We start from the raw sequence: 25,752 nt of genomic DNA on the forward strand, positions 1-25,752 counted from the left end.
TGACAGCGCCACATGTCCCTGCGTCTGTGCCAGACGGGCCCATCTGCTAGGGCCCTGCTTCCAGACGCCCAAAGCCCGGCCACCCTCATCCGCTGCAGTCCCTGTGCCCAACTGAGGAGGGAGCACCCCTCATGCCCACATTCCACAGGGCCACCCACTTCCAGGGAACTCCAGTTGGAAGAACAAATACACACGTACACACACACTGGGCTCTGTCAACCTTTATGGTCCTGTGGAATGCCACACTGGGCGTGGGGCTGGTGGAGATTGGGAGGGGCAGCTGGAGCTTGTGGGTTCTGCCTCTGACTTGGGGAACCCAGGTTTCCCCTCGTAGCTACCTCTGCTTTCCTGCCTGGGTTTCTTGGGGTCCCTAGGACAGGGTCGTCACTGTGTCTCCTGGGTGGGGTCATCCGTTCTCCCCGCAGTTGGGAGTGTGTCTTTGACTTATTCTGTGAGAGGAGGTCCAGCCTGGTGGTTAAAAGCCGGCACCATGCTGCCTGGGGTTCAAACACTGTCTCTGCCACATACTGTTGTGTGACCCTGAGCAAGTGTCTTTGCCTCTTGGGGCCTCAGTTTCCTTCCCTGTAAAATGATACCCCTATGCTATTGGGCAGCTCTGAGGATGACTCAAGTAAGTACCTGGCAGATGCTTAGAGCTGGGCCTGGCCAACAGTGAGTGCTCAGTAGTGTGTGCTGGGACTGAGGGGCCCGCCACGATGGCTGCAGCTGTCTGGTATTCATGGGAGCAGGGTGAGGACTCGGGAGGCCCATCTGGCTTTCCCTGCATCCCTGGTCTCTTTGACCCAGTGTACATAACCCAGGTCGGCGTCTTTCTGACTCCCACATCTCTCCAAGGTGCGCGCGTCTGTGGGTCAGTCCGTGATGCTCAGCTCATGCCTTCGGGCTGCACTGACACCTCTCGACCAGAACTGTGTATGTCTTCACCCGCCGACGAGAGGCTGGGCTGCCCACCCGACACCAGAGGAACACGGGTATCCAGTGCCTTCGAGCGGGCATACAGCTGTTGCAGAGGACGAACGGGGCAAGGTCCACACCAGGGACGTAGAGCGAGGAGCAGTGGCCAAAGCAGAGGTGATTACGGAGGCGCATAGCCATGCATCCCGGCTGGGAGAGCACCTGGGGTCAGAGGCAGGGAGACACGTCAAGGGTAGTGGAGCCTGAGGCCAGAGTAATGAGAATAATCCCCAACCCACTTCCACCCCACCTTGAGAAGCATGGATGCCTGGGCTCAAATCCTGACTCTGCCATTGCTTGCTGTGTGACTTGAGGTAAGTTACTCAACCTCTCTGGGCCTCAGTTTCTTCACCTATGAAATCATCAAAGTTCAACCAGGAAAAAAAGAAACTACTCTAGGCCTTTCAACAGAGAGGATTAATGGAGAGAAAGGCTGAGGAATAGCAGGAAGAGGTGGCATTACAGAGGCCTGGGGTGGGGGGTTTACACAGAAAGCCTTTAGCCTATAACCTGGCACACAGTCAGTGCTCAATAAATGTTAGTTCTTCCTATGATCCCCTCCAACTATCAATTCACCCCCTGTTCATGGCCCTTCTCTGTTTAAACCCTGCACTCCCGCCTCTGCCCCTCTACCCCCACTTCATCTTCCCACCTTTCCCCTCACTCTGTCCCAGCGACCCCACCCTCTTGCTCAGAGTTACAAAGAAATCATCAGTTAAGGCAGAACTTGGTACACCTGGCTTCAGCCTGAGCCATAAACAACACAGGGCATGAATGCCTACAGCCATTATGGAGCACCAACTGAATGCACTGTGGGAGTGCTGCCCACACCCCTCTCATTCAGGCTGCCCAAAAGTGCTTAGCAGGCAGGTACTACTATTGTTCGTCATTTAACAAACACAGCTGCTGCTGCATGCCTGGCTCTGCTCTAGAGCTTAGGGATGGGAATAGAGCGTAAATAAGGCATAAAAAATCCTGCCCTGGTGGAACAGACATTCTATTGAGGAAGACAGATAATAAATGCAATTACAGAATCAATTTCACTTTTTCGGTGATGATGCGTACTACAGCGAGAAATAAAGCGGAAAAGAGGAAAATGGGGTGGGAGGCACTGCATTTTTTTAAAGTATTTTTTTATTGATTTCAGAGAGAAAGGGATAGAAACATCAATGATGAGAGAGAATCATTGATTGGCTGCCTCCTGCACCCCCTACTGGGGATCAAGCCCACAATCAGGCATGTGCCCTGACTGGGAATCCAACCGTGACTTTCTGGTTCATAGGTCGATGCCCAACCACTGAGCCACACCAGCCTGGCTGCTGCATTTTTAAATAACGTTTGAGTAAAAACCTGAAGGAGGTGAAAGAAGGAGCCATAGAATGTCAGGGTGTGGGGAGGTGCTAGAGGCAAAGGAGCAGCCAGTGGTATATATTGTTGTTGTGTCTGGGGAAAAGGAGGCAGGTGTGGCAGGAGTAAAGTGGGCAAGGGGGAACAGGAGGAGGTGAGGGCAGAGAGAGGACAGGCAAATAGAGCAGGGCCTTGTGGGCTGTGGGGAAAATTTGGGCTTTTGCTCTGGGTGAGGTGGGAGCCAAGAGGGTTCTGAGTGTAGAAGGAACATGACCTGACTCAGAAGCTCACAGGTGCCTCTGGCCATTAAATGGAAAAAGAGACTTGGGGGACAGGGTGGTGATTGTAGAAGCTGGCAGAGGGGCAACCCCCATTTTTTAAGGGAGGAAACTGAGGAGCAGAGACAGGGAAAGGATACAGGGCTTGATTCCTAATCTAGCACCACAATCATGCTCTCTGTCAATGCTGAGACCCAGCCCTCTCCTTCTCCCACCACATACTCACCTGAGTGAAGGGCACAGCCTTACACCTCTCCTGGGCTACTTCCTGCGGGTCCAGTGGGAGAGACATGGTGGTGGCCACTTCCTGCTCATGCTGCAGCCCACCTATCCCCATACGCTTGGTTTTCTGCAGGTCCAAGAAGGCCTTCCAGCTGCTGAGAGCAGAAGATGGCACTGGGGAGGCCTGGGACCCTTGGTCCAGGGATCGGGTCTGATTTGTAGCAGCCCAGGGCTGGTGTGGGGAACCCTGGGGTCCAGGCCTCCCCAAGCCTGTGGGTAGGCAGGCTCCACTGAGCAGGCTCAGAACTGTGGTCAGCTGGCTGAGGAGCATCTGTCTGTCTGTCTGGGACTGGGCTCAGGGTCCCGGCTGCTGACCCTGCTGTCTGATGAGTGAAGTCTGTACCCACCAGATCCACTTTTAATGGCCTGCCCCCCACCTGGGCAGCCTGGGAGGTGCCTCTGCAAACTCCAAAGTAAACCCAGACCTGCTAGGTTCCCACCCTTCCCCCCAGCATGGCAGGGGACTTGGGGGCTGGGACTGCTGGCGTGTGGGCTGGGGGACCAGGAAAGGCAAGTCTAGAGGGGCTTGGGGCACAATGCCAGAGTCCCTGAGGGCTCTGTGCCTGGTTTCGGGCCCCATTCATCCATTTAGCAAAACCAGACTTTGCAGTTAAGCTATTCAGGTTTCAATCACCGCATTGCAACTTCCTAGCTGTGCAACCTTGGTCAAGTCCCTTAACCACTCTGGGCCTCAGCTTCCTCTTCTGAAATACGGAGATAATAACCATCCCTACCTGGTAGGGCTGTTCTAAGGACTGAAGGAGATAATTTATGTAAAAAATTTAAAATAGAAGCTGGTACACAGTAGCACCATGAGTAAGCTATGATTAACATTATTGCTGTTGGTTTTCCTTTAGCACCTGTTAGAGGCCAAGCATAATTCTGAGCCCTGGGGATATAGGTGGACAAAACAGAAAATGGGTCCTCCCTGCCTTATGTTGTAATGCAGAAAACAGACAATACAAATAAGATTATTTCAGAGTCTTAAATATTAAGAAGATATTAAAAAGGGATGTGCCTTGCTCAGCCGGTGTAGCTCAGTGGTTGAGCATGGACCTATGAACCAGGAGGTCAAGGTTCAATTCCCAGTCAGTCAGGGCACATGCCCAGAGGCACCCTATCCATGATTTTCTCTCATCATTGATGTTTCTCTCCCTCCCTCTCCCTTCCTGTCTCTGAAATAATTATATATATTATTATATTATATATATAATGTTCTTAAATTAAAAGGGCTGTCACTTGAAGGGGGAGGGGCTTCTACCACAGGGTGGTCAGGGAAGACCATCTTGAAGAGGTGACATTTTTGCAGAGCCCTGAGATAGTGTCACAGGCAAAACAAACAGCCTGGTGGGGGAGTGGAAGCTGGAGTACTTGAAGCACAGAGGAATGGGAGTCCCAGGCTTTGGGGCGCCGAGAGCTCCAGGGGGTCTCGGCAGGGCCCTGGCACTTCTGAGGCCCACATCTCGCACCCAGGTGAGGCACTGCAGGCTGCGGGGCCGTGGGAAGCAGCAGGGCGGGTCCTTCCCGTGACCCAAGGTGTGCGCAGGAGATGGGGCCGGCTCGCCCTCTGGCGGCAGCTCTTGGGACTGCGGCCCAGCTCTTGGGACTTGCCTCCCTCTACACTCGAGCTCCTGAGCATTCCCCAACCAATCCTACTGCTGTCCTCTAGACCAGCGGTTGCCAATCATGCGACCTCATGGACCACCAGTGGTCGGCAGACCACCGGTTGACGACCGCTGCGTAGACCCAGCTCCATTCTGTTAGGACCTAAGGCCCCAAACTTTGGAGCATCCTTGAACCCTTATTTTCTCTGACCCCACTCCCTCTAATATATGACAGCAAGTCCTGTCTGCTTCAAAATCTACCCAGGATCCACCCACTTCTCACTCCCTCCTTGGTCCCCCATATGGACACAGCCCCTGTCATCTTCCACCTGGCCCATTACAGTCCCTTCACACTGGTCCCCCAGGTCCCACCCCCAAAGCCTGTACCCCCACCACAGCTGCCAGAGGGTGCCCTAAGTCCAGGCAAGTCCCTCTTCTACTTAGAACCCTCCAAGGTTCCCCACCTCATCCGGAGTAACAGCCAAAGTTCTCACTGCAGCCCATCAGAGCTCACACTGTCTGCTCTCATAACCTCCCCACCCTCATCTCTCCCCACTCTCCCCCCTCAATCCACACGGGCCTCCTTGCTGTTTTCATAAATTCATAATATTGCACATCTGTACAGAACTGCACAGGCTCTTATAGTTTCAACATGGAAAGATCCCCGCAAAAAATGAAATTAAAAAATTTTTCAGAAGGGTATATGTTATGCCCTGACCTTTTGGGGAGGAGTGATAAGATTTTACAGCTACAGCCCTAGCCGGTTTGGCTCAGTGGATAGAGCGTCAGCCTGTGGACTCAAGGGTCCCAGGTTCGATTCCGGTCAAGGGCATGTACCTTGGTTGCGGGCACATACCCAGTAGGAAGTGTGCAGGAGGCAGCTGATCGATGTTTCTCTCTCATCATGTTTCTAACTCCCTATCCTTCTCCCTTCCTCTCTGTAAAAAATCAATAAAATATATTTTTAAAAAAAGACTTTACAGCTACAGTTTACTTGTATTTGAATACTGAAAAAAGCAGCAGGATTTTCCTGTTGGAGAAGGACATGAAAATGAGTGGATGAGAAGAGGGGTTGAGGAGGGAAACTTCACTTCATTTTAACCATTAAAATAAACTTTGGCAACCAAGAAACTTTGGCGTGCAGGAGGCAACCAATCGATGTGTTTCTCTCACATCAAGGTTTCTCTCTGTATTTCCCTCTCTCTTCTACTCTCCCTGAAAATCAATGGAAGAATATCCTCGGGTGAGGATTAACAACAACAACAAAAATAAAAACTTTGAAAAAGGGAAAGCCCAGCCAGTGTGGCTCAGTGGTTGAGCATGGACCTATGACCCAGAAGGGATTCCAGGTTAGGGATTCCCACTGGGGCACATGCCTGGGTTGATCCCTGGTAGGGGGCATGCCGGTGGCAACAGATCAATGAATCTCTCATCATTGATGTTTCTCTCTCCCTTCCTCTCTGAAATATATATATTCTTAAAAAAGAGGGGAAAAAAAGCCCTAGCCGGTTGCTCAGTGGTTAGAGCATTAACCCATGTACCAAAGGGTCTTGAGTTCGATTCCCAGTCAAGGAAGGATATGAGTCACATCGATGTTTCTCTGTCCTTGCTCTCTGTGTTCCCTCCCTCCCTCTTCCATTGTCTCTAAAAAGCAATGGGAAAAATATCCTCCAGTGAGGATTAACAAAAAAAAAGGGTGGGCAGGGGCGAAAAGCACAAATGAAAGCAATTCATGCCTTTACTCTGCCCCTTGCTCTTTTTTTTTTTTTTTAATATTTTATTGATTTTTTACAGAGAGGAAGGAAGAGGGATAGAGAGTTAGAAACATCGATGAGAGAGAAACATCGATCAGCTGCCTCCTGCACACCTCCTACTGGGGATGTGCCCGCAACCAAGTTACGTGCCCTTGACCGGAATCGAACCTGGGACCTTTCAGTCCGCAGGCTGACGCTCTATCCACTGAGCCAAACCGGTTTTGGCTGCCCCTTGCTCTTTTTAAAAAATTATTGATTTTTTTGTTATTGATTTTAGAGAGAGAGGAAGAGAGAGGGGAAAAAACCATAAATTTGTTGTTCCACTCATTTATGAATTCATTAGTTGCTTCTTGTATATGCCCTGACCGAATATCGAACCCGCAACCCTGGCGTATGGGAGGACACTCTAACCAACTGAACTACCCGGCCAGAGCTGCCTCTTGCTCTTTAAGTCAAGTATAGTGGGCATTCAAATAAGTGTAGACAAAAATATAACAAGAAACCCTGGCCCGTGTGGCTCAGTTGTTTGGAGTGTCTCCTGGTGCACTGAAGGGTCACGGGTTCCATTCCTGGTCAGGGCACATGCCTAGATTTTGGGTTTGATCTCCAGTTGGGGCACATATGGGAGGTAACTGATTGATGTTTCTCTCTCACATCAATGTTTCTCTCTCTCTCTCCCTTCCTCTTTCTAGAATCAATGAAAAACATATCCTAAGGAAGGACTTTTATATATATAAAATAACAAAACCCACTGTAATTATTAACATAATTAAGAAATAAAGCCCAACCCCTGCAGTGTGGCTCAGTGCTTGAGCATCCAACTATGAACCAGGTTGAGGGTTCTATTCCCGGACAGGGCACATGCCCAGGTTGCAGGCTCAATCCCAGCTGGGGGGCGTGCAGGAGGCGGCCAATTGACGATTCTCTCTCATCATTGATATTTCTGTCTCTCCCTCTCCCTTCCTCTCTGAAGTCAATAAAAATATTTTTTTTAAAAAATAAAAGATTATAGATATGAGCCCTGGCCAGTGTGGTTCAGTTAGTTGAGTGTCGTTCCCTGCATTGAAAAATCGCTGGTTTGATTCCAGGTCAGGGCACATAAACAAGTTTTGGGCTCGAAGAGCATACAGAGGCAGCCAATCAATGTTTCTCTCACATCAATGTTTCTCTCTCTCTCTCCCCCTCTCCCTTCCTCTCTTGTTGAAAATAAAAATCAATAAAAACATACTAATAACATAAAAGATTACAGATGTGAAAGAAACTTGCTCTATACTTATACCTAATTCCTGGATTTGCCCATTGTAATCCCCATGGTTGTATTCATAGTTTTACTACACATATATCCATTCACAAAAGGTACATAAAATTATTTTGTGTATTTTATTTTTTATTTTATTTTTTAAATTTCTTTATTAAGGTATTACATTCGTGTCCTTATTCCCCCATTACCCCCCACCTCCCATTTATGCCTCCACCCCCGTTGTCTGTGTCCATTGATTAGGCTTACATGCATGCATATAAGTCCTTTGGTTGATCTCTCCCCTTTACCCCCACCCTCCCCTACCTTCCCTGAGGTTTGACGTTCTGATTGATGTTTCTCTCTCTCTTGATCTATTTTTGTTCATCAGTTTATGTTGTTCATTATATTCCACAAATGAGTGAGATCATGTGATATTTATCTTTCTCTGCCTGGCTTATTTCACTTAGCATAATGCTCTCCATCTCCATCCATGTTGTTGCAAATGGTAAGAATTCCTTCTTTTTTACCACAGCATAGTATTCCATTGTGTAGATGTACCACAGTTTTTTTGTTTTTTTTTTTAAATATATTTTATTGATTTTTTTACAGAGAGGAAGGGAGAGGGAGAGAGAGTTAGAAACATCGATGAGAGAGAAACATCGATCAGCTGCCTCCTGCACACCCCCTACTGAGGATGTGCCCACAACCAAGGTACATGCCCTTGACCGGAATCGAACCTGGGACCCTTCAGTCCGCAGGCTGACGCTCTATCCACTGAGCCAAACCGGTCAGGGCAGTACCAGTTTTTTAATCCACTCATCTGCTGATGGGCACTTAGGCTGTTTCCAAATCTTAGCTATGGTGAATTGTGCTGCTATGAACATGGGGGTGCATATATCCTTTCTGATTCGTGTTTCTAGTTTCTTGTGATATATTCCTAGAAGTGGGATCACTGGGTCAAATGGGAGTTCCATTTTTAGTTTTTTGAGGAAACTCCATACTGTTTTCCACAGTGGCTGCACCAGTCTGCAATCCCACCAGCAGTGCACGAAGGTTCCTTTTTTTCCGCATCCTTGCCAGCACTTGTTGTTTGTTGATAATAGCCATTCTGAGAGGTGTGAGATGGTACCACATTGTCGTTTTGATTTGCATCTCTCTGATGATTAGTGACTTTGAGCAGGTTTTCATATGTCTCTTGGCCTTCCTTCTGTCTTCTTTCGTAAAGTGTCTATTTAGATCAATTGCCCATTTTTTGATTGGGTTATCTTCTTTTTGTTAAGCTGCATGAGTTCCCTGTTATTTTGTGTTATTTTAAACTTAATATGCAGGGCATCATAATATAGTAACTTTCACCAGTACTCCATTTCATGTTCCACCCTTTTCACTGATAAAGAATATTCTACTGCACATACATACCCGAAATTTATTTCTCCATTATCCAAATTTTAACTATCACATTCCTGCAAAGAACATTTTGAAACATGACTCTTTTTCACCTGGCTTTTCACACTTACTCCATATCAGTGGTTCACATTCCTGGCTGCACATTCAAGTCACTTTTAAGTGGGAAATTGCTGTCCAGACCCTGCTCTGGATCAATTTTGCTGGAATCTTTGGGGATGGGCCCCATACAATAGTGTTTTTAAAAAGCTTTGAACTCCTGGGCTATGTTGTTATATACAGCAATAGGTCTCAGGTTTGAGCCTGCATCAGTGTCAGCTGGAGGGCTCCCACACAGAGGGCCCCCACCCACAGAGTATCTGATTCAGTATTGGAGCCTGAGAACTTGCATTTCTAACAAATTGCCAGGTGATGTTGATGCTACTGGCCTGGGGACCACACTAAGAACCATGACATAAAGAGTGCCCTTATTCTTTTTTAACATCTGCATAGTATTCCATCCTATGATATTCAGTCATTTCTTTAACAAGTCCTCTATTCTTGGACATGTAGGTTCTTTTCCATCTTTGGTTACAAGAAAAACAATTCCCTATAATGGAACACCATTCAGCTATAAAAATCAATGAAGTACTATATTAATTTGCTAGGGCTGCCATAATAAAGTACTGAGGGGGTTCTACCAACAGAAATTTATCGTCTCATGGCCTGGAGGAGGCTCGAGGTGTCAGCAAGGCTGGTTTCCTCTGAGCCTCTCTCCTTGGCTTGTAGATGGCCATCTTCTCCCTGTATCTTTGCACCCTAATGACCTCGTTTTAATTCAATTGCTTCTTTAAAGACCCCATTTCTAAATATGGTCATTTACTGAGGTTAACACTGAGGGTTAGCACTTTAACACATGAATTTTGAGGAGATACAACTCAGTTCATAACAAGTACTGATGTATGTTAGTTACCATATGGATGAACCTCAAAAACATGCTAAGTAAAAAAATCTAGACACAAATAGTCACATATTGTATGACTCCATTTATATGAAACGTCCAAAATAGGCAAATCCATAGAAATGGAAAGTAGATTAGTGGTTGCCAAGGACTAAAGGGAGGGGAGAACTGGAGTGACTGCTAATGGGTATGGAGTTTCCTTTTGGGGTGATGAAAATGTTTCAGAATTAGATAGAAGTGGTGGTGGCACAACATTGTGAATGTACTAAATGCCATTTAAGTTTTCACTTTATTTTTTTTAATATATTTTATTGATTTTTACAAAGAGGAAGGGAGAGGGATAGAGAGTGAGAAACATCGATGAGAGAGAAACATCGATCAGCTGCCTCCTGCACACCTCCTACTGGGGATGTGCCCGCAACCAAGGTACATGCCCTTGACCGGAATCGAACCTGGGACCCTTCAGTCCACAGGCCGAGGCTCTATCCACTGAGCCAAACCGGCTAGGGCTGAAGTTTTCACTTTAAAATGATTAAATTTTAAATATATATTTATTGATTTCAGAGAGGAAGGTGGGGGGGGGAGAGAGAGAGACAGAGAGAGAGAGAGAGAGAGAGAGAGAAAGATCAATGATGAGAATTATTGATCCCACTGGGGATCATGCAGAAGGCAGCCAATCAATGATTCTCATCACGGATGTTACTCTCTCTCTCCCCACCCCCCACCCAGGCATGTGCCCTGACTGGGAATTGAGCCATGACCTCTTGATTCACGAATTGATGCTCAACCACTGAGCAACACTGGCTGGGCTAAAATGATTAATTTTATGTTGTGTGAAGTTTACTTCAATTTAAGGGTTGCCCTCAGAAGCTCCTCTCCCATGACCATTTGGTACCAGCTATGTGCCCATCACTGGCCATAGTGATGGGCACATAGCTGCAGCTGGTTTGACCTCAGAGTGCCTTCTCCTAATCTCTAGGCTGGTGTTTCTCAGTGTGATCCCAAATTTCCTGATCTGGGAGGAATCTGCAGTTCAGAGGTGCCACGCCTGACTGTCCATCGCCCCCATTCCAGGCACTTTCTTCCTTTTTCACCTCCACTATAATTACTTGGGTATCTCACCCAAAGTCTGTGAGCTGTTTGAGGTGAGGGACCATCTCTACCTCATTTCCTGCATCTCCCAAGATCCAAAAATTACAGAAGGTGATCACCTAGTGAAACCGGAATGACAAGAAAAAGCTCAGCAATAAATATCCTGGGAGAAAATTCTAGTCCTGGTAAAAGCAAAGGTAATTAATGCAAAGTCTCTGCAGGTCAGGGACCACATGGTGACATGCCCCTTCTATTTCCCAATGGGTCTTCCTGTTTCTACATGTTGACCCACCCAATGTCTTTTCAGTTCAGCAGCCAGAGGAGAATCATAAATCACATCCATCACTCCTCCTCTCAAAGCCCTCCCATGGCTCCCCACTGTCCTTAGAATAAAAGTAGAAACCCTCATCATGTCCTCCAATGCCTGCATGGCTGGCCCTGCCTGATGCACTTTACCTGTCCTCCACCCTCAATTTGCTTCATTCACTGGACCGCAACCACAGATCTCAGCCACATGTGTCTCTCAGTAAACCCTGGGGAAAGACTTAGATTTGTTGAGAACTCTAGGAAAACTTTCCCATGGGTACTTGGGGACACAGACAGTGAAGCTCACTGCAGCATCATTTCCGCAATCAAAACAAACCATTAGGAAACAAATGTCCATCAAAACATCCTGATGGAATGAATAATTATAGTTTATTCATACCACAGGCAATATCAAGCAGAGGTGGTTGTTTTTTTTTTTTCCCAAACCTTTTTCCGCTACCCCTAAGCACAGTAAGAAATACATTTTAGCCAAAACCGGTTTGGCTCAGTGGATAGAGCGTCGGCCTGCGGACTGGGGGGTCCCGGGTTCGATTCCGGTCAAGGGCATGTGACTTGGTTGCGGGCACATCCCCAGTGGGAGGTGTGCGGGAGGCAACTGATCGATGTTTCTCTCTCATCGATGTTTCTGACTATCTATCCCTCTTCCTTCCTCTCTGTAACAAATCAATAAAAATATATTTAAAAAAAAAAAAGAAATACATTTTATTTACAGGTCTTGACAAAGACCTTGACAATTCTTTGATTGACAAGGTCTCTGACCCCTCCCCTTGAACTGAGACAACCTTTGTGACTGGCTTGACCAATAGAATACAAAAATGATGTCATGTGACTTCTAAAATGCCTGCTTTTCAGCCTTGTTCATTTGGAACTCAGCTGCCATGTTGTGAGGAAGCTCAAACTGGCCCATATGAAGAGACCACTGTATAGATATTCCAGCTGATAGCCCACCTGAGGCTCCAGCCAGCATCAATCATGAGACATGAATGAACGAAGATTCCTTCTGATGATTGTGGAGGACTGGCATCTAGATACGCAACTTTGAATTCTTCCCAGCTGGGGATACAGATAGCATGGAGCAGAAATAAACCATCCCTGCTGTGCCCTGCCTAAATTCCTGATCCACGTAATTCATGAGCATAATAAAAATGGTTATTTAGGGAAGGTTAGCATAAAATTGCAACTGGAATACTATTATATACATCCATGTATATATGACAGAAATAAAAATTTTACCAAACAATACTTACTCTTACTACATGTTATATAATCTGATATTTTTATTCCATTTTTCCATTATATAATCACCATACACCCATGTTCATAGCAGCATTATTCATAATCAAAAGAAATTGGAAGCAGCTCAAATGTACATCAGTGAATGAATGGATAAACAAAATGTAGTAAATACATATAATATTATTCACCCTTAAAAAGAAAGGACATTCTGAAACATACTATAATGTGGATAAACTTGAGGACATTATGCTAAGTGCAGTAAGCCAGTCATAGATGAATGAATATTGTATGATTACACTTATATGAGGTCCCTAGAGGAGTTAAATTCATAGAGACCGAAGTAGAATGGTGGGTGTCAGGGGCTAAGGAAAGGGAGAATGGGGAGTTAGTGTTTAATGGGGACAGAGTTTCTGTTTTGTAAGATGACAAAGTGCTGGTGGGAATGCAGACTAGTGCAGCCACTGTAGAAAACAGTATGGAGTTTCCTCAAAAAATTAAAAACCCACTTCTAGGAATATACCCCAAGAAATCAGAAACACCAATCAGAAATATATGCACCCCTATGTTCATAGCAGCACAATCTATAATAGCTAAGATTTGGAAACAGCCTAAGTGCCCATCAGCAGATGAGTAGATTAAAAAACTGTGGTACAGACCTAGCTGGTTTGGCTCAGTGGATAGAGTGTCCGCCTGCGGACTGAGGGTCCCGGGTTCGATTCCAGTCAAGGGCACATGCCTGGGTTGTGGGCTCGGTCCCCAGTGTGAGGCGTGCAGGAGGTAACCAATCAATGATTCTCTCTCATTGTTGATGTTTCTCTCTCTCCTTCTCCCTTCCTCTCTGAAATCAATAAAAATATATTTAAAAAACTACAACTGTGGTACAGCTACATAATGGAACACTATGCTGCTGTAAAAAAGAAGGAACTCTTACCATTTGAATCAGCACGGATGAACCTGGAGAGCATCATGCTAAGTGAAATAAGCCAGTCAGAGAAAGATAAATATCACATGATCTCACTCATTTGTAGAATATAATGAACAACATAAACTGATGAATAAGAATAGATCCAGAGACATAGAAGCATCGAACAGACCATCAAACCTCAGAAGGAAAGCGGGGTGTAAGAGGGGGTGATAAGAGATCAACTTGTATGCATACATACAAGCATAACCAATGGACACAGATAGTAGGGAGGTGAGGGCATGTACTGGAAGGTGGGAGTGGCCAGGGAGAGGTCAATGGAGACATACTAGTGTGTAATACTTTAAACAATAAAGAATTTAAATTTAAAAAGAAAAAAAGATGACAAAGTCCTGGAGATGGATAGTGGTGGTGATTACACAATGATGTGAATGTGCTTAATGCCACTGAGTAAAGTGGTTACAATGGTAAGTTTTATGTGTATTTTGTCACAATTAAAAATTTTTTTAATTAAAATATGTTTATAAATTATTCTTCCCTTAATTTTAAACCTATAAATAAATAAGTGCTGGTTGTAACCTACCTCATTGATTTCCTGAATCAATAATGGGCCCCATGACTCACAATGTGAAAAACACAGCTACATAACATGTACAATAAGTCTACAGGGATCCACATGGAAACATCTGGAAAGTATAAGAGAGAAAAGTTGCAAATACCTTCAGGGTACCAGTTATGTGCACTGTTTAAAAATATAGACTGTACATTGTTTCCATAGACTCCAGATGAGTAGTGAATGCATAAAGGCTGGTCCTGGAAAAATAAACTAATTTCAAAATAATTGTTAATCCTGAAAAGGGCAGGGAGGGAAACGGGTGGCATTTGTAGATGGAGATAAATTACTGTCATTGGAGGCTTTCATGGGAGGGGTCAAGTTTTATAAAAAAGAATTTTTTTAAATGGTCTAAAGTCGCGACCCACAGGTTGAGAACCGCTAGCAGGGTCGCCTAAGACCATCGGAAAACACAGATATTTACATTACGATTCGTCAACAGTAGCAAAATTACAGTTATGAAGTAGCAACGAATATAATTTTATGGTTGGGGGTCACCACAACATGAGGAACTGTATTAAAGGGTTGTGGCATTAGAAAGGTTGAGAACCACTGATCTAAAGTAATCAAGTCAAAGTGTAAATACAGGGTAGGATAAAAGTAGGTTTACAGTTGGGAGTACATAAAATAGAGTTTTTTCTTGTATTATTATTTATTTATGTATTTATTTATTATTTTTCCATTGCTTTTCAGAGAGAGTGGGAGACAGGGAGGGAGGGAGGGAGACAAAGAGAAAAATGGAGAGACAGAGATCAATGTGAGACACTTCGATTGGTTGCCTCCAGAACCCATCCTGACCAGGGGCAGGGAGCAAACTGCAACCCAGGTACCTGCCCTTGACCAGGAATTGAACCTGCAAACCCTTTGGTGTGGGGGCTGAGGCTCTAACCACTGAACCACTGGCCAGGGCTCTTGCATTATTATTTATTAACTAGAGGCCCGATGCACAAAATTTATGCAAGAGTAGGCCTTCCTTCCCCCGGCTGCCAGAACCAGCTTCCCTCTGGCACCCAGGACCTGGGCTTCCCTAGCAGCCCCAGCTTCGTCCAGAAGAACGTCTGGTCTAATTAGCATATTATGCTTTTATTATTATAGATTCTTGTATTATTCTCCATACAAACAACTGTAAATCTACTTTTGTATTTTGTATCACCCTGTATTTATTAAACCTGAGTAATGACATAAGTCACTGTACTTTTCTGTTCTTATGAAATAATTTATTAACACTGTAAATAATGTATACAGCAACTCTCTAGGATACATAAGAAATTAAAACAAGTTGAGGAGTGCTCAGATGGGAAAGAGGAAGATGGGGAGCAGGTAGGAGCAAGACTACTTGCTGTAATCCTTTTTGTTGCTTGTATTTTCATTTTTAAATTGTGAAATATAGTAAGTCTACAGGAAAGTGGGAAACCCACACATATAGTTATTTACAGCTTAAAGAATAATTATAACTCAGGTATCACTGTAGCCCAGATCAAGAAATAATATGGAATATAGTCCACAGAGAAAAGCAAACAGAACAGGTTCCCCAACTCAATAACCTATTTCAAATCAACCCCCTCCATGTGACCACCACCTAGATGCCCCCTCATCCCCACCACAGGTGTCCCATCCTAACTTCTAGAATGAAAAGGAATTTAGTCCTGCCTTCTTTGTTGCATATGAGGTCTATGAGACATCTACACTGCTGTGAGCAGTTGTAATTTCTGCTCTTGCATTCCTGTATAGTATTCTGTTGGCTGAAACATTTTTAGGTATCCCTTCTACTGCAGATAAAGGGGGGTGAAATGACTGAGAATCCATAGGATGGAATCCAGCTTGGGATATATACAGTACTGCTGTGACCTACAAATATTCTTGTCCAGGCTTCCTGGCTCACTGAGCAAACTGCAATTCTTCCTTCCTTTCTTTTCTTCTTTTTGGTAATAAAATATATATAACATATATTTACCATTTTAACCATTTTTAAGTGGCATTAAGCACATTAATTCACAATGTTTTGCAACCATCACCACCATCCATCTCCAGAACTTTGTCATCTTCCCAAACTAAAACTCTGTTAAACACTAACTCCCCATCCTCCTCCCCAGCCCCTGGCACCCATCATAACTCTAACTCCTCTAGGGACCTCCTATGAATGGAATAATACAACACATGTCCTTTTGAGACTGGCTTATTTCACTTAGCATAAGGTTTTCCAGGTTCATCCATATTGTAGCATGTCAAAATTTCCTTCCTTTTTAAGGCTAAAATCTTCTTTCAAAAATAGTGATTGGGTCCAATCAATATGGCTCAGTAGTTGAGCATCAACCTATGAACCAGGAGGTCAGGTTTGATTCCTCCTCAGGGCACATGACCTGGTTACAGCCTCAATCCCCAATAGGAGGCAGCTTATCAATGATTCTCTCTCATTACTGATGTTTCTATCTCTCTCTCCCTCTCCCTTCCTCTCTGAAATCAATAAAAATATATATTTTTAAAATGAACCTTTACCATGGACATAGACAATAGGGTGGGGAAGGCCTGAGGTGGGGGGTGGGGGGTGGAGGTGGGCTGGAGGGGGTCAATGGGGGAAAAAAGGACATATGTAATACTTTCAACAATAAAGATTTTTTAAAAACAAAACGAGCCTATAAATAAGTAAAAAGAAACAAACCATGGTGCTGGAAGAGGTCACCCATCTTCCATATTCCTTGGTTCCCTGAGCTGTTCCTTGGGATTCACTGAATGCACAGCACTGGGGAGTGCACAGACCACCTCACATCAGTCTTAATTGCTATTACCAAAATGTCTCCAGCCCAACTGGTGTTGCTCAGTATTTGAGCCTTGACCTATGAACCAGGTCATCATTGTATTCCCAGTCAGGGCACATGCCAGGTTGCAGCTCCATCTCCAGTGTGTGGGGAGGGGGAAGGGGGGCATGCAGGAGGCAGTCAATCAATCAGTGATTTTCTCTCTCTCATCATTGATGTTTCTATCTCTCTCTCCCTATCCTTCCTCTGAAATAAAAACATATTTTAAAATATTACACAAATAGTAATAAAAATTACTTCTGTGGAAATAATTTAAGTTCTATTTTAAATATATAAAATTTAAATACCATCTTAATAAGTAATTGCTAAAATAGCATTTAAATTAGACTTGAAGATGTATAAAAAATTTTTACACCTCTTTTCCCACTGTCCTGAACAAACAAGAACACTCCTTCCATCAGGCCCCCTGTGATCTTGTGCTCAGGCAGCACTGTGGCCAGCCCGCCGGCCAGCGAGGACCCCACACAGCCAAGATGGCGGCGCCCGTGCGGCGGTCACGCAGCCTGCTCGGGCTGGCTACAACACTGGGCCCAGGGTTCCGTACCTACCGGGCGCCTCCGCCCCCGCGCCGCTCGCCTGGGCCCTGGTGGCCAGATCCGGATGATCTACTGACTCCGCCATGGCAGCTGGGACCGCGCTACGCGGCCAAGCAGTTCGCGCGGCACGGCGCAGCCTCCGGGGTGGACCCCGGTTCGCTGTGGCCGTCGCAGGAACAGCTGCGCGAGCTGGAGGCTGAGGAGAGCGAGTGGTACCCGAGCCTGGCAGCCATGCAAGAGTCACTGCGGGTGCAGCAGCAGGCCGAGGAGGAGAAGCGTAAGGCCAGGTGCGTACGTGCGTGCGTGCGTGCGTGGCTGCGGGTCGCGCCCTTCACGGCCCAATGCGTGAATTGTACCCCAACGGGCCCTTATCGCGGGCCTTGTGTTGCTGTAGATTTACGTGCTGCAAAGCAGACTTCTGAGTAACTGTTCAAGCGCCTACTGTGTGCAAGGCCTGTCCCAGGTGTGGAGGACGACACAGCAGGGAACAAAACATTTCAGATGGCAACAGAGCTATTAGGAAGATAAAATTTGGTGAAGAGTGCAGTCGGAGGGCGGCTTTGGTTTGGGACTTACACCTGATGTTTAAGCAAAGATCTGAATGACCACACAAGGAAATGTTCTGGGTAGAGGGAACAGCTAAGGCCCTGAGGTAGGAACGTGCGTTCAGGAACAGCCAGGCTGTCATTGGAAAGTAATGAGGTCTGGAATCAAGAGCAAAGGTCGGATTCTTAAGTAGGTCTAAAGGATTAGACAACTAAAGTATGGAGGCAAGACCAGGGGCATGAGGGTTGCGCCACTTTCTGGAGTGAGGAGCCAGCCAAAGCAGGCAAGGTGGAGCAGGCCATTTGTGTTCTCAGTGTTTAATGTTCTTATTTGCACAACAGCTCTAAGAGGAAGGGGGGACCACCCTCGTTTTAGAAATGAGGAAACTGAGGCCTAGGAGATGGAGTCACCAGGCAGTGAACAATGGATATAGGATGGGAACCTCTCTCCTATCTCTGCCCCACCCCAGCTAAATAACCATCATGAGGCTTTAGTTCTTCCTGCCTCACATTTCTAATCCTTAAAATGGGACTATAACTGGCACCTACACACTCAGGATTGGATGGAAAGGTCCAATCCATTTCTTGTCTTTACTCTTTGCCTAGAACTGGGCCTGGTTTACAGTAGGTGGTCAGTGATGTCCCTGGGAATGGCCCGGCATGGTGTGTGACACAGATGGCTCACTAGACAGCTCGGTGAAATGTTAATTTGGGGTCTGCTCCTGGGGGTTATTGGGGCTTGGCCCTCTCATGTTCTGGGTCATAAATTAATCTCTACTGCCTGTTCACTAGATAATGGCCAAGATAAACCTTCCCAGTTTTTCAACTCCATGGAGGAGTTGGGAAGCAAGATGTGGGCAGACTGGAGGGTGGGATATAGGTAGATGTGTGCTTCTCTGGTTCAGTGTCACTTTCCTCACCTCCCACCCTCCTTCCCCTACAGGGAGCAGCTCATTGCAGAGAGCATGGCCAAGATGCCACAGATGATTGAGAACTGGCGGCGGCAGCAGCAGGAGCGCAGGGAGAAGGAGAAGGCAGACAAGGAGCGGCGAGCCCGGCTGCAGGCTGAAGCCCAGGAGCGCCTGGGCTACCACGTGGACCCAAGGAGTACCCGTTTCCAGGAGCTGCTGCAGGACCTGGAGAAGCAGCAGCGCAAACGCCTCAAGGAGGAAAAACAAAGACAGAAGAAGGAGGCAAGAACTGCTGCAATGGCTGCCACTGCAGACCAGGACCCAGCAGCCTCCATGGCACCCAGCTCCTGAGCTTTTCTTTCTCAATAAAACCTGCTGCCCAGCAGCCTCACTCTTGGAGAGCTGTGTCCTCTCTCAATGAACTCCTCCCCAATATCTGAGGCCAGGGAATCCCCCATCCTTCCCTGGCACTGCTCACTGGGGGACTCTAGACCATGTTTCAGGAGGAGAGAACAGGGGATGCAATGAGGAAATAATGTAGGAGCAGATGGCAGAGGAGAAGGCTTCTGTTTACCAACATTAATCTCCAGTAATTACCAGGGGGGGAGTTTAGCCAAAATAGACTGGTGATGATGGGGGGTGGGGGTAGAAAGAAACAAGCCCTTCAAGACCAAGATGGGACTGGGGCCCACAGCAGGGAATGAGACAGCTTCTGAGGGAGGATACACTGGGAGCCCCAATCTGCACAAGCTGACAGGCCTCTCTGTCCCTTCTTGGCATTCCCAAATTGCCTGTGCCCAACTAACCCGCAGAGCCAGACAAGCTGGAGTGGGAAGCCCCAGCAGGCACAGACCACAGATGGGCTTTTAAAACTTTATTCACTTCAAAACCTTTAGCAGACACAGGGTTCTGTTCTGGGGTGGCCTTGACCTCCAGAACAGCTCTGATGTTACCCCTTCCCCAGACAGAAGCCTGGCCGCTTCCTCCCATTGAAGTGATGCAGGCTGGAGGCCAAGGCCAGAATGTGCTCACCCCAGATGGGAAGATTTGGGCCATTCCAACAGCATCAAAGTTTGGGGCTCCAGCTTCCCCTCACCCTTCCAGGGTGAGGTGGTCTTAGGGGCTCTTTGGGGGATGGGGAAGCAAGCAGCCGCTTCTCCATCTGGCTGCAGGGAGCTGGGACAGAGGCCAAGAGGGGCCCATCTGTCACCCCCCGTCCTGCCAGCTCCTTGGAGCAGGAGCAGGCTGAGCTAAGGCAGGGGATGGGGGGACAGCTGTCTAGCCCAGGTCGTCTCAGGCTAAGATGGGAATAGGAGCCATTTCAGGAGGCTGGGAAGTTGGGTGGTTGTGTTTTTTTTTAAAAGATTTTTTTACTTTTTTCCACTTCTTAAATAAACATGAATATATATATATTTTTTTTCTTTTATAAAACGTTTGTAGATTTGGGGGTAGGGTGGGGCAGTAGGCAGCCTGGCTTCCTGGCATCACTCATCATCAAAGTTCTGACTCAGGAGGAAGTTGGCAGCCAAGTTCTCGTTTTTTTCACAGGCGAAGTAGGCCTGGATCACCAGGCTCTCTGGGAAGCCCAAGGCCTTCAACTGTGGGAAGATGGGCAGGTATGAGCAGGGGTTGAGGGGACCTGCCCACCAGTAGGGGAGCCCCTCAGCCAGGCCTCTTACCCTCTCTATAGCTTCCTTCTCCTGTGGCGTCACCTGGATGTAGTTCATCTGTGGGGCCTCCTCGCCTATGGCACCCACCTCACCCTCAATGTCAGAGATGTCCGCCAGCTCCCCAGGGGGCTCGTTCAGCATCTGGATGAACTGCTCCTGGTGCCGGCTGATTTGCTGTGAGTGACAGAGGGCAGGGGATGATGACCCAAGGCCGTTGGCCCACCTCCCCAAGTGTATTATCATAGCCCTTGTTTTTCATTCACTTAGTAAAGTATGTTGAAGGTCCCTATTCTAGCCAAATAGCAACAGTGGTGAACAGACCCTGCCCTGGTGGAGCTGATGTTCCAGGGTGGTGGGATAGGCCATAAACAAGCAAATAAATGGATAATTATTTACAATGTAAATACTGGGCTTGGCATACAGTAGGGCAGACACTGGGCTAGGAAAGACATTTTGGGCCAGGAATGAAGGAAGTTTCCTCCAGGTAGAGCATGTTGCAAGTGCAAAGGCCAAAGGGTGGGGATGCATTTGACAAGTCCCAGAAACAAGATCCATTTGGTTAAACCAAGTAAATAAGAGGAGAGGGAAGAACAGAAAATGAGATTAGAGAGGAAAGCAGGGACCAGACCTGCTTTCTTCTATGGCCTTCTAGTGTAATGGGACACCACAGTGGTGATGGGTAAATCTGTGTACCTTTTAAAAACATTAATTCCTCTGGATGTTGCCTATCTGGCTGGGGGTTCTGATAAAACTGTCAACTTTTATGTACGTATGACAATTTTCATTTGAATGAAGAAAGTGCTTTTTCAAGACTCTGGTTCCTAATGGAGAATGGGCTGTGCAGAAACAGGCCTGGCCACTAGGCAAGAGGTGAAGTATCAGCCACAGAGCTAGAGTAAAAGGCTGGACTGACTGAGATGTTCTGGAAGTAGAGCAGACATGCCAGGTGACAGACAATCCCACCAGGCTGGTCCGTGTGGGGACAGAAAGGGATGGGAAGAGGGTCTGTTCTGAAAACTTAAGACATCTGGAAAGCACTTTCATGGAGGCATTAAGTCAGCCATGGAAAAGCATGGCATCCAGAGGTCTGACCTGATTACACAGATTTGGGGGTCACCACAGACCCAAGGCCCCAGGAGGATGCATGGGGAGGACTGAGTGCAGATAAAGAACAGGTGTGCAGCCTGGGCTCTCCAGCAGCTGGAGGAGGTGAACAGGAGGAATCAGCATAAGAAGACAGAAGTGGGGAGAGAAGCAGCAGACGACTGGTCCTGAACTGGGAGAGGCAGGCATTCATGGAGGACCCAGAGCCAACTAGGGCAGTGGTCCTGGGTGCTGCAATGAAACCCTACTGACATGACATGTATGAAGCACCAGCTGTATGTGCAGCTGAGACATAGTCAGAGTCACAAGACCCAGAAGACAGAGCTCAAGAGCCAGAAGCTGGAGGCAGACACTCCACCAGCTGCCCGCTACTCCAAGCCTCTGGGGTCTTGTTCCATAAGGACAATGATGACAGTACCCACACCCTCACATGGTGATTGGGAGGATTATATAAAACATAGGTCAAAGGGAGCACCAGGGGACTGCTGTTAGTCCAATTTTCCAAGTATAGAGAGGAATGCCTACAAAGGTACTGGACCAGGCTCATTCTTTCGGGCTTTGGTTCCCACCGAGAGGAGAGGTGTTGGCCACACTGGCTCCCTCTGAGCCCCCAGGGCCGCACCTGCAGAAGCTGTGGGTTTTCCTGGCCCAGCTGCTGAAGCAGGGCAGGCAGCAGCGCTGGGTTCTGCTGAATCACCTGCCGCATATTCTGGAACTGGGGCTGGTCCCGCAGGAACTCCAGGGGGTTCTCTCCGGCTGGCAGGAGGGAGGCATGTAGTCAGACCCCAGGCTGGGCTCCCAGAAGCATGGGGGTTGGGGAGGGAGAAGTCTGATGCCTTGACAGCAGACACCCCACATGCACACCTCCCAAGTCACTCACCTGGTTCTGTGGCCGACTGCTCAGACACTTGGCTCTCCTGGACAGAACCATGTTCTGGCTCGGGACTCCCAGGAATTCCCTGTCAGGGGTCCTATTTAGTTCTAAAGCACAGAACACCCGCTGCCTCCCTCCTGCACGCTCAGCCCTGGCAGGAGACAGGTGAGGCCCACCCATCCACTCATGTCCAGCCTTTTGTAGAAAGCCTTTCCTGGCTGGAACCACAACCCAAAGGCTTTTGGGGGCAGGTTTTGCCTCCCTGACCACCCATCAAGGCACTGAAGCCCATGTACTCCATAGAAGCCTCCCCAGGAGGCTGTACCCCCACCTCACCGTGAGTAGATACTCCACGGCTCGGTGGGGGTTGTTGTAGCTGGCTCTCAGGGCGGCCACGACCCGTTCCCGCTCATAGCCCATGGACATGATCTCCGTCAGCATCGTCTCATATTCAGAGCCAGTCACTGTGGAGGGAGCAGTGAGGTCTGGGTCACCAGGGAAAGGGAAGGAGAGCTCCCAGACCCTACTGAACCCACACAAGACCCAACTGATGGCTGGAACACCCAGTCACTTCTGCCCCCAGGGACTGCCCACCCACCTAGCGTGGAGGCTGCGTCTTCCTCTCTCCCGCTGCTACCTGAAGAAGGAACAGAGCTGCAAATTCAAGAGAGAGAAATCGGACCCTGGCTTCTGGAGGTCTGCCCTCCCCCTGTGTGCGTAAGACCACAGATGTGGGCAATGGAATGTGCTGGGAGGACAGGGCCCAAATTGGGGCTGCTGCTCCCTGCCTTACCCTGACACAGACTCCGGGGATGCCGTGGGGACTGATTCCTCCGATGGACTCCTGTCCTCTCTGACGGTAGGTGGGGTATGGGACATGCCTGAGGCAGGGGCCAGCGGGAAGGATGTGGAGGACTCAGGGGCAGCAGTGGATGAGGCCTCTGGGGGTACTGAGGTGCCTGAGCTGTTTTTGGCCTGTCATACCCAGAAAAAGGGAGCAGGCATCAGTATCCCTATCAAGCCTGAACATCCAGCCACATCCAGGCCCCACCCTATTCACAGCTAATCTCTCATGGGCACACAGGCTCTAGCCAGCTCCCCAGCTAATCCATGTAATCCTCACAACTAGCATATTTCACCCACCTTGGTCACCATGACAACCACAAAGTTCTTCTCATCTATGCGATAGTCCCTGATGGGGACATCATCACTCAGGATCTTGCCAGCATAGATGAGTTTCTGTCCAGCCACAGGAAAGGCATCACGACCCTTTTCAGCTTCTATCTTCTCCTTTAGCACCTTCACCTGTAGGAAGGAATGCAGTCATTGCAAATCGCAAGATTCTCTCTTTTCTTCTAGCTTGGGGAGAAGAGGCTGAAAGCCTTGATGACAGAGAAGCTAAGCTTCATAGTCAAGCATGTTAGATTTGAGTTATTAGATCATTCCAACATTCAACAGAGTATTTACAGAACACTTATAATGTGCCAGGTGCTGTTTCAGACACTGAAGACACAGCAGGAAACAAAACACAAGTCCCTGTTCTCATAGAGATGACACTTATGTGGGAAAGAGGAAAAAGTATGTATTTCAGATGATGAAAAGCAAAACAATTTGGGGAGTTAAGAGGGTTCCTCATTCCACACTGCAGACAGTACTCAGTTCTTACTGAGAGCATAAGTTAATAGGGCTATCATAAATGTATATGTGCCACATTTTTAGAGCCTCACAATAATTATACCCTCATTTCATATTTCAGAAAATGGAGGCACAGAGAGATTAAGTAATTTCTCACAAAGTCAAAGAGTTGAGCAGGTAAAAAAACAAAACTGTGTGTTTCCTTTTCTGCAAAAAGTGGATGTCAATGTCTCCTTCATGGGGTAGTTGTGCAAAAAGTGCCAAATACATAAACAGTCCATATGTTTGTTGAGTCCTAAATTCCCTTTTCAGCTAAAAAAGCAGAATAATGCTTAGACTGTGGGCTCTGACATAAGGCAGAACCGAATTTGAATCCTACCTAGCTCTGCCATTACTCGCTGTATGAAACTATGGCCAAGTTCCTTTACTCTAGGTTTCTGGATCTGTAAAGTGAGGAGTCAAGAGTCCCCAAATGACAGGCCTGTTTTGCAGATTTAGTAAGATATTAACAGTAAAAACTCAGCGACTAGCAAAGAACTAACGGCCAACAAATAAGGACCACTGAAACTCAGACCACTTATAATCATTATCATCATAGTTGCCGTCATCAGTGGGCATCTACTGGCCGCTACTCTCAGATTCGGCCACCAACGTCCCGAGGAGACGCCTACAAAGCTGAGAACTCAGAGCCCCCGTCTCGGGGAGCGCAGCCCAGCCGGGCATCCGAGCCAGTCTCCCGCGCCCCGCGAGAGCGCTGACATTGGACCCGGGGCCTGGCAGGCGCCCCGGGGGTGGAGCCTGGTCCGGAGACAGGACTGTGAGCGCCGCCCCAGCCACCAGAGGCTAGGCGGGAGACCATTAGGGGAAGGGGGGCAGAATGGTCCGGGAAAGTCAAGCAGGTTGGGAGGAGTGAACCGGGCCCGGACCGCGCCATCCTCCCTGCCCTCCCGCCGGGATCTATGCCTCCCCGCCCCCATACCACCCTCTGAACCCGTCACTCCCATCCCAGGCTCCAGCCTGGCTCGCACCGTCTCGTCAGGCTCCATGCGGATCTTAAAAGTCTGCTGCTGCAGCGTCTTGAGCGTGATCGTGACGGCCATGGCGGGGCCCGAGCGACGCGGCGTCCCCGGGACCCTCACACAACATGCAACTCACGCCGCCGCCATCTTAGTGCCCAGCCGCACCGCTTGCCGACCGCTTCCGGGGCAGGTGCTGCGCGCGCCGACAATCAGAGCACGTGACCCGCGCGCGCGCGCTCTCTTCCCCTTCTCATCTCCCCAGCCCCCCCCTCCCACCTTGGGCTTTCTTGGGCATGCGTATGAGAGGCCCCCTCGGGCCAGGCATGCGCACATTAATTCTGCGATGCTGGAGAGATGGATGTTCCCGGCTAAGCGAGCAGGCCTGTCACGTGGCTTCGTGCGAGTGACGCCATGACCGTTAGCAGTGACGTCATGCAGCCACAAAATGGCTCCAGCGTCCCTACTTTCACCCTTAGGAGTTTATGACATTGAACAAAAATGTTCATGAACTTGTTATAGATACTTGTATTTCTCCATTGATAAGTCTTCATTTTTGGACTTTCCAATTGAGTTTTATTCTGGTTTGGCCACCCTGACAGGAACCCTGTCAGGCCCTGAAAGTGTAACTTAA

The 25,752-nt window shown here is 47.7% G+C and overlaps 3 protein-coding genes across 5 annotated transcripts; 1 reads left to right on the forward strand and 2 right to left on the reverse strand.

Annotated features, from left to right (window-relative positions):
* Positions 1-205: 205 nt before the first annotated feature.
* On the reverse strand, positions 206-14,065 carry DAND5 (DAN domain BMP antagonist family member 5). Of its 2 annotated transcripts, XM_080675714.1 has the most exons (3): positions 13,982-14,065; positions 2,827-2,974; positions 206-1,137 (listed from the first exon to the last, which is right to left on the reverse strand). In XM_080675714.1, the coding sequence occupies exons 1-3, from the start codon at positions 13,984-13,986 to the stop codon at positions 892-894; spliced, it is 399 nt and encodes a 132-aa protein (XP_080531840.1). In that variant the 5' UTR covers positions 13,987-14,065; the 3' UTR covers positions 206-891. The 2 variants fall into 2 exon arrangements, with proteins under 2 accessions (XP_080531840.1, XP_080531839.1); XM_080675713.1 differs by lacking the exon at positions 13,982-14,065 and having other exon boundaries at positions 2,827-3,283.
* A 1,876-nt stretch (positions 14,066-15,941) lies between these two features.
* GADD45GIP1 (GADD45G interacting protein 1) lies at positions 15,942-19,218 on the forward strand. The gene is made up of 2 exons (XM_080675712.1): positions 15,942-17,650; positions 18,852-19,218. The coding sequence occupies exons 1-2, from the start codon at positions 17,301-17,303 to the stop codon at positions 19,168-19,170; spliced, it is 669 nt and encodes a 222-aa protein (XP_080531838.1). The 5' UTR covers positions 15,942-17,300; the 3' UTR covers positions 19,171-19,218.
* Positions 19,219-19,678: 460 nt separating this feature from the next.
* RAD23A (RAD23 homolog A, nucleotide excision repair protein) lies at positions 19,679-25,491 on the reverse strand. Of its 2 annotated transcripts, XM_080675711.1 has the most exons (9): positions 25,131-25,491; positions 23,611-23,772; positions 23,261-23,442; positions 23,066-23,121; positions 22,804-22,931; positions 22,474-22,552; positions 22,216-22,349; positions 20,499-20,663; positions 19,679-20,417 (listed from the first exon to the last, which is right to left on the reverse strand). In XM_080675711.1, the coding sequence occupies exons 1-9, from the start codon at positions 25,200-25,202 to the stop codon at positions 20,304-20,306; spliced, it is 1,092 nt and encodes a 363-aa protein (XP_080531837.1). In that variant the 5' UTR covers positions 25,203-25,491; the 3' UTR covers positions 19,679-20,303. The 2 variants fall into 2 exon arrangements, with proteins under 2 accessions (XP_080531837.1, XP_080531836.1); XM_080675710.1 differs by having other exon boundaries at positions 19,686-20,663; positions 25,131-25,346.
* Positions 25,492-25,752: the final 261 nt, after the last annotated feature.

This window comes from Plecotus auritus (genome assembly GCF_963455305.1).
Source record: "Plecotus auritus genome assembly, chromosome: 6".
NCBI classification, from domain to species: Eukaryota; Metazoa; Chordata; class Mammalia; order Chiroptera; family Vespertilionidae; genus Plecotus; species Plecotus auritus.

Coding starts and splice junctions, on each gene's coding strand:
- DAND5 (XM_080675713.1), bottom strand. CDS start 3,153: ATGCTCCTCAGCCAGCTGACCACAGTTCTGAGCCTGCTCAGTGGAGCC. Junction 1,138..2,826: donor AGGCTGTGCCCTTCACTCAG/GTGAGTATGTGG, acceptor CTCTGACCCCAG/GTGCTCTCCCAGCCGGGATG.
- GADD45GIP1 (XM_080675712.1), top strand. CDS start 17,301: ATGGCGGCGCCCGTGCGGCGGTCACGCAGCCTGCTCGGGCTGGCTACA. Junction 17,651..18,851: donor GAGGAGAAGCGTAAGGCCAG/GTGCGTACGTGC, acceptor CTTCCCCTACAG/GGAGCAGCTCATTGCAGAGA.
- RAD23A (XM_080675710.1), bottom strand. CDS start 25,202: ATGGCCGTCACGATCACGCTCAAGACGCTGCAGCAGCAGACTTTTAAG. Junction 23,773..25,130: donor GCATGGAGCCTGACGAGACG/GTGCGAGCCAGG, acceptor TCCTTCCTACAG/GTGAAGGTGCTAAAGGAGAA. Junction 23,443..23,610: donor TGGTTGTCATGGTGACCAAG/GTGGGTGAAATA, acceptor TGGGTATGACAG/GCCAAAAACAGCTCAGGCAC.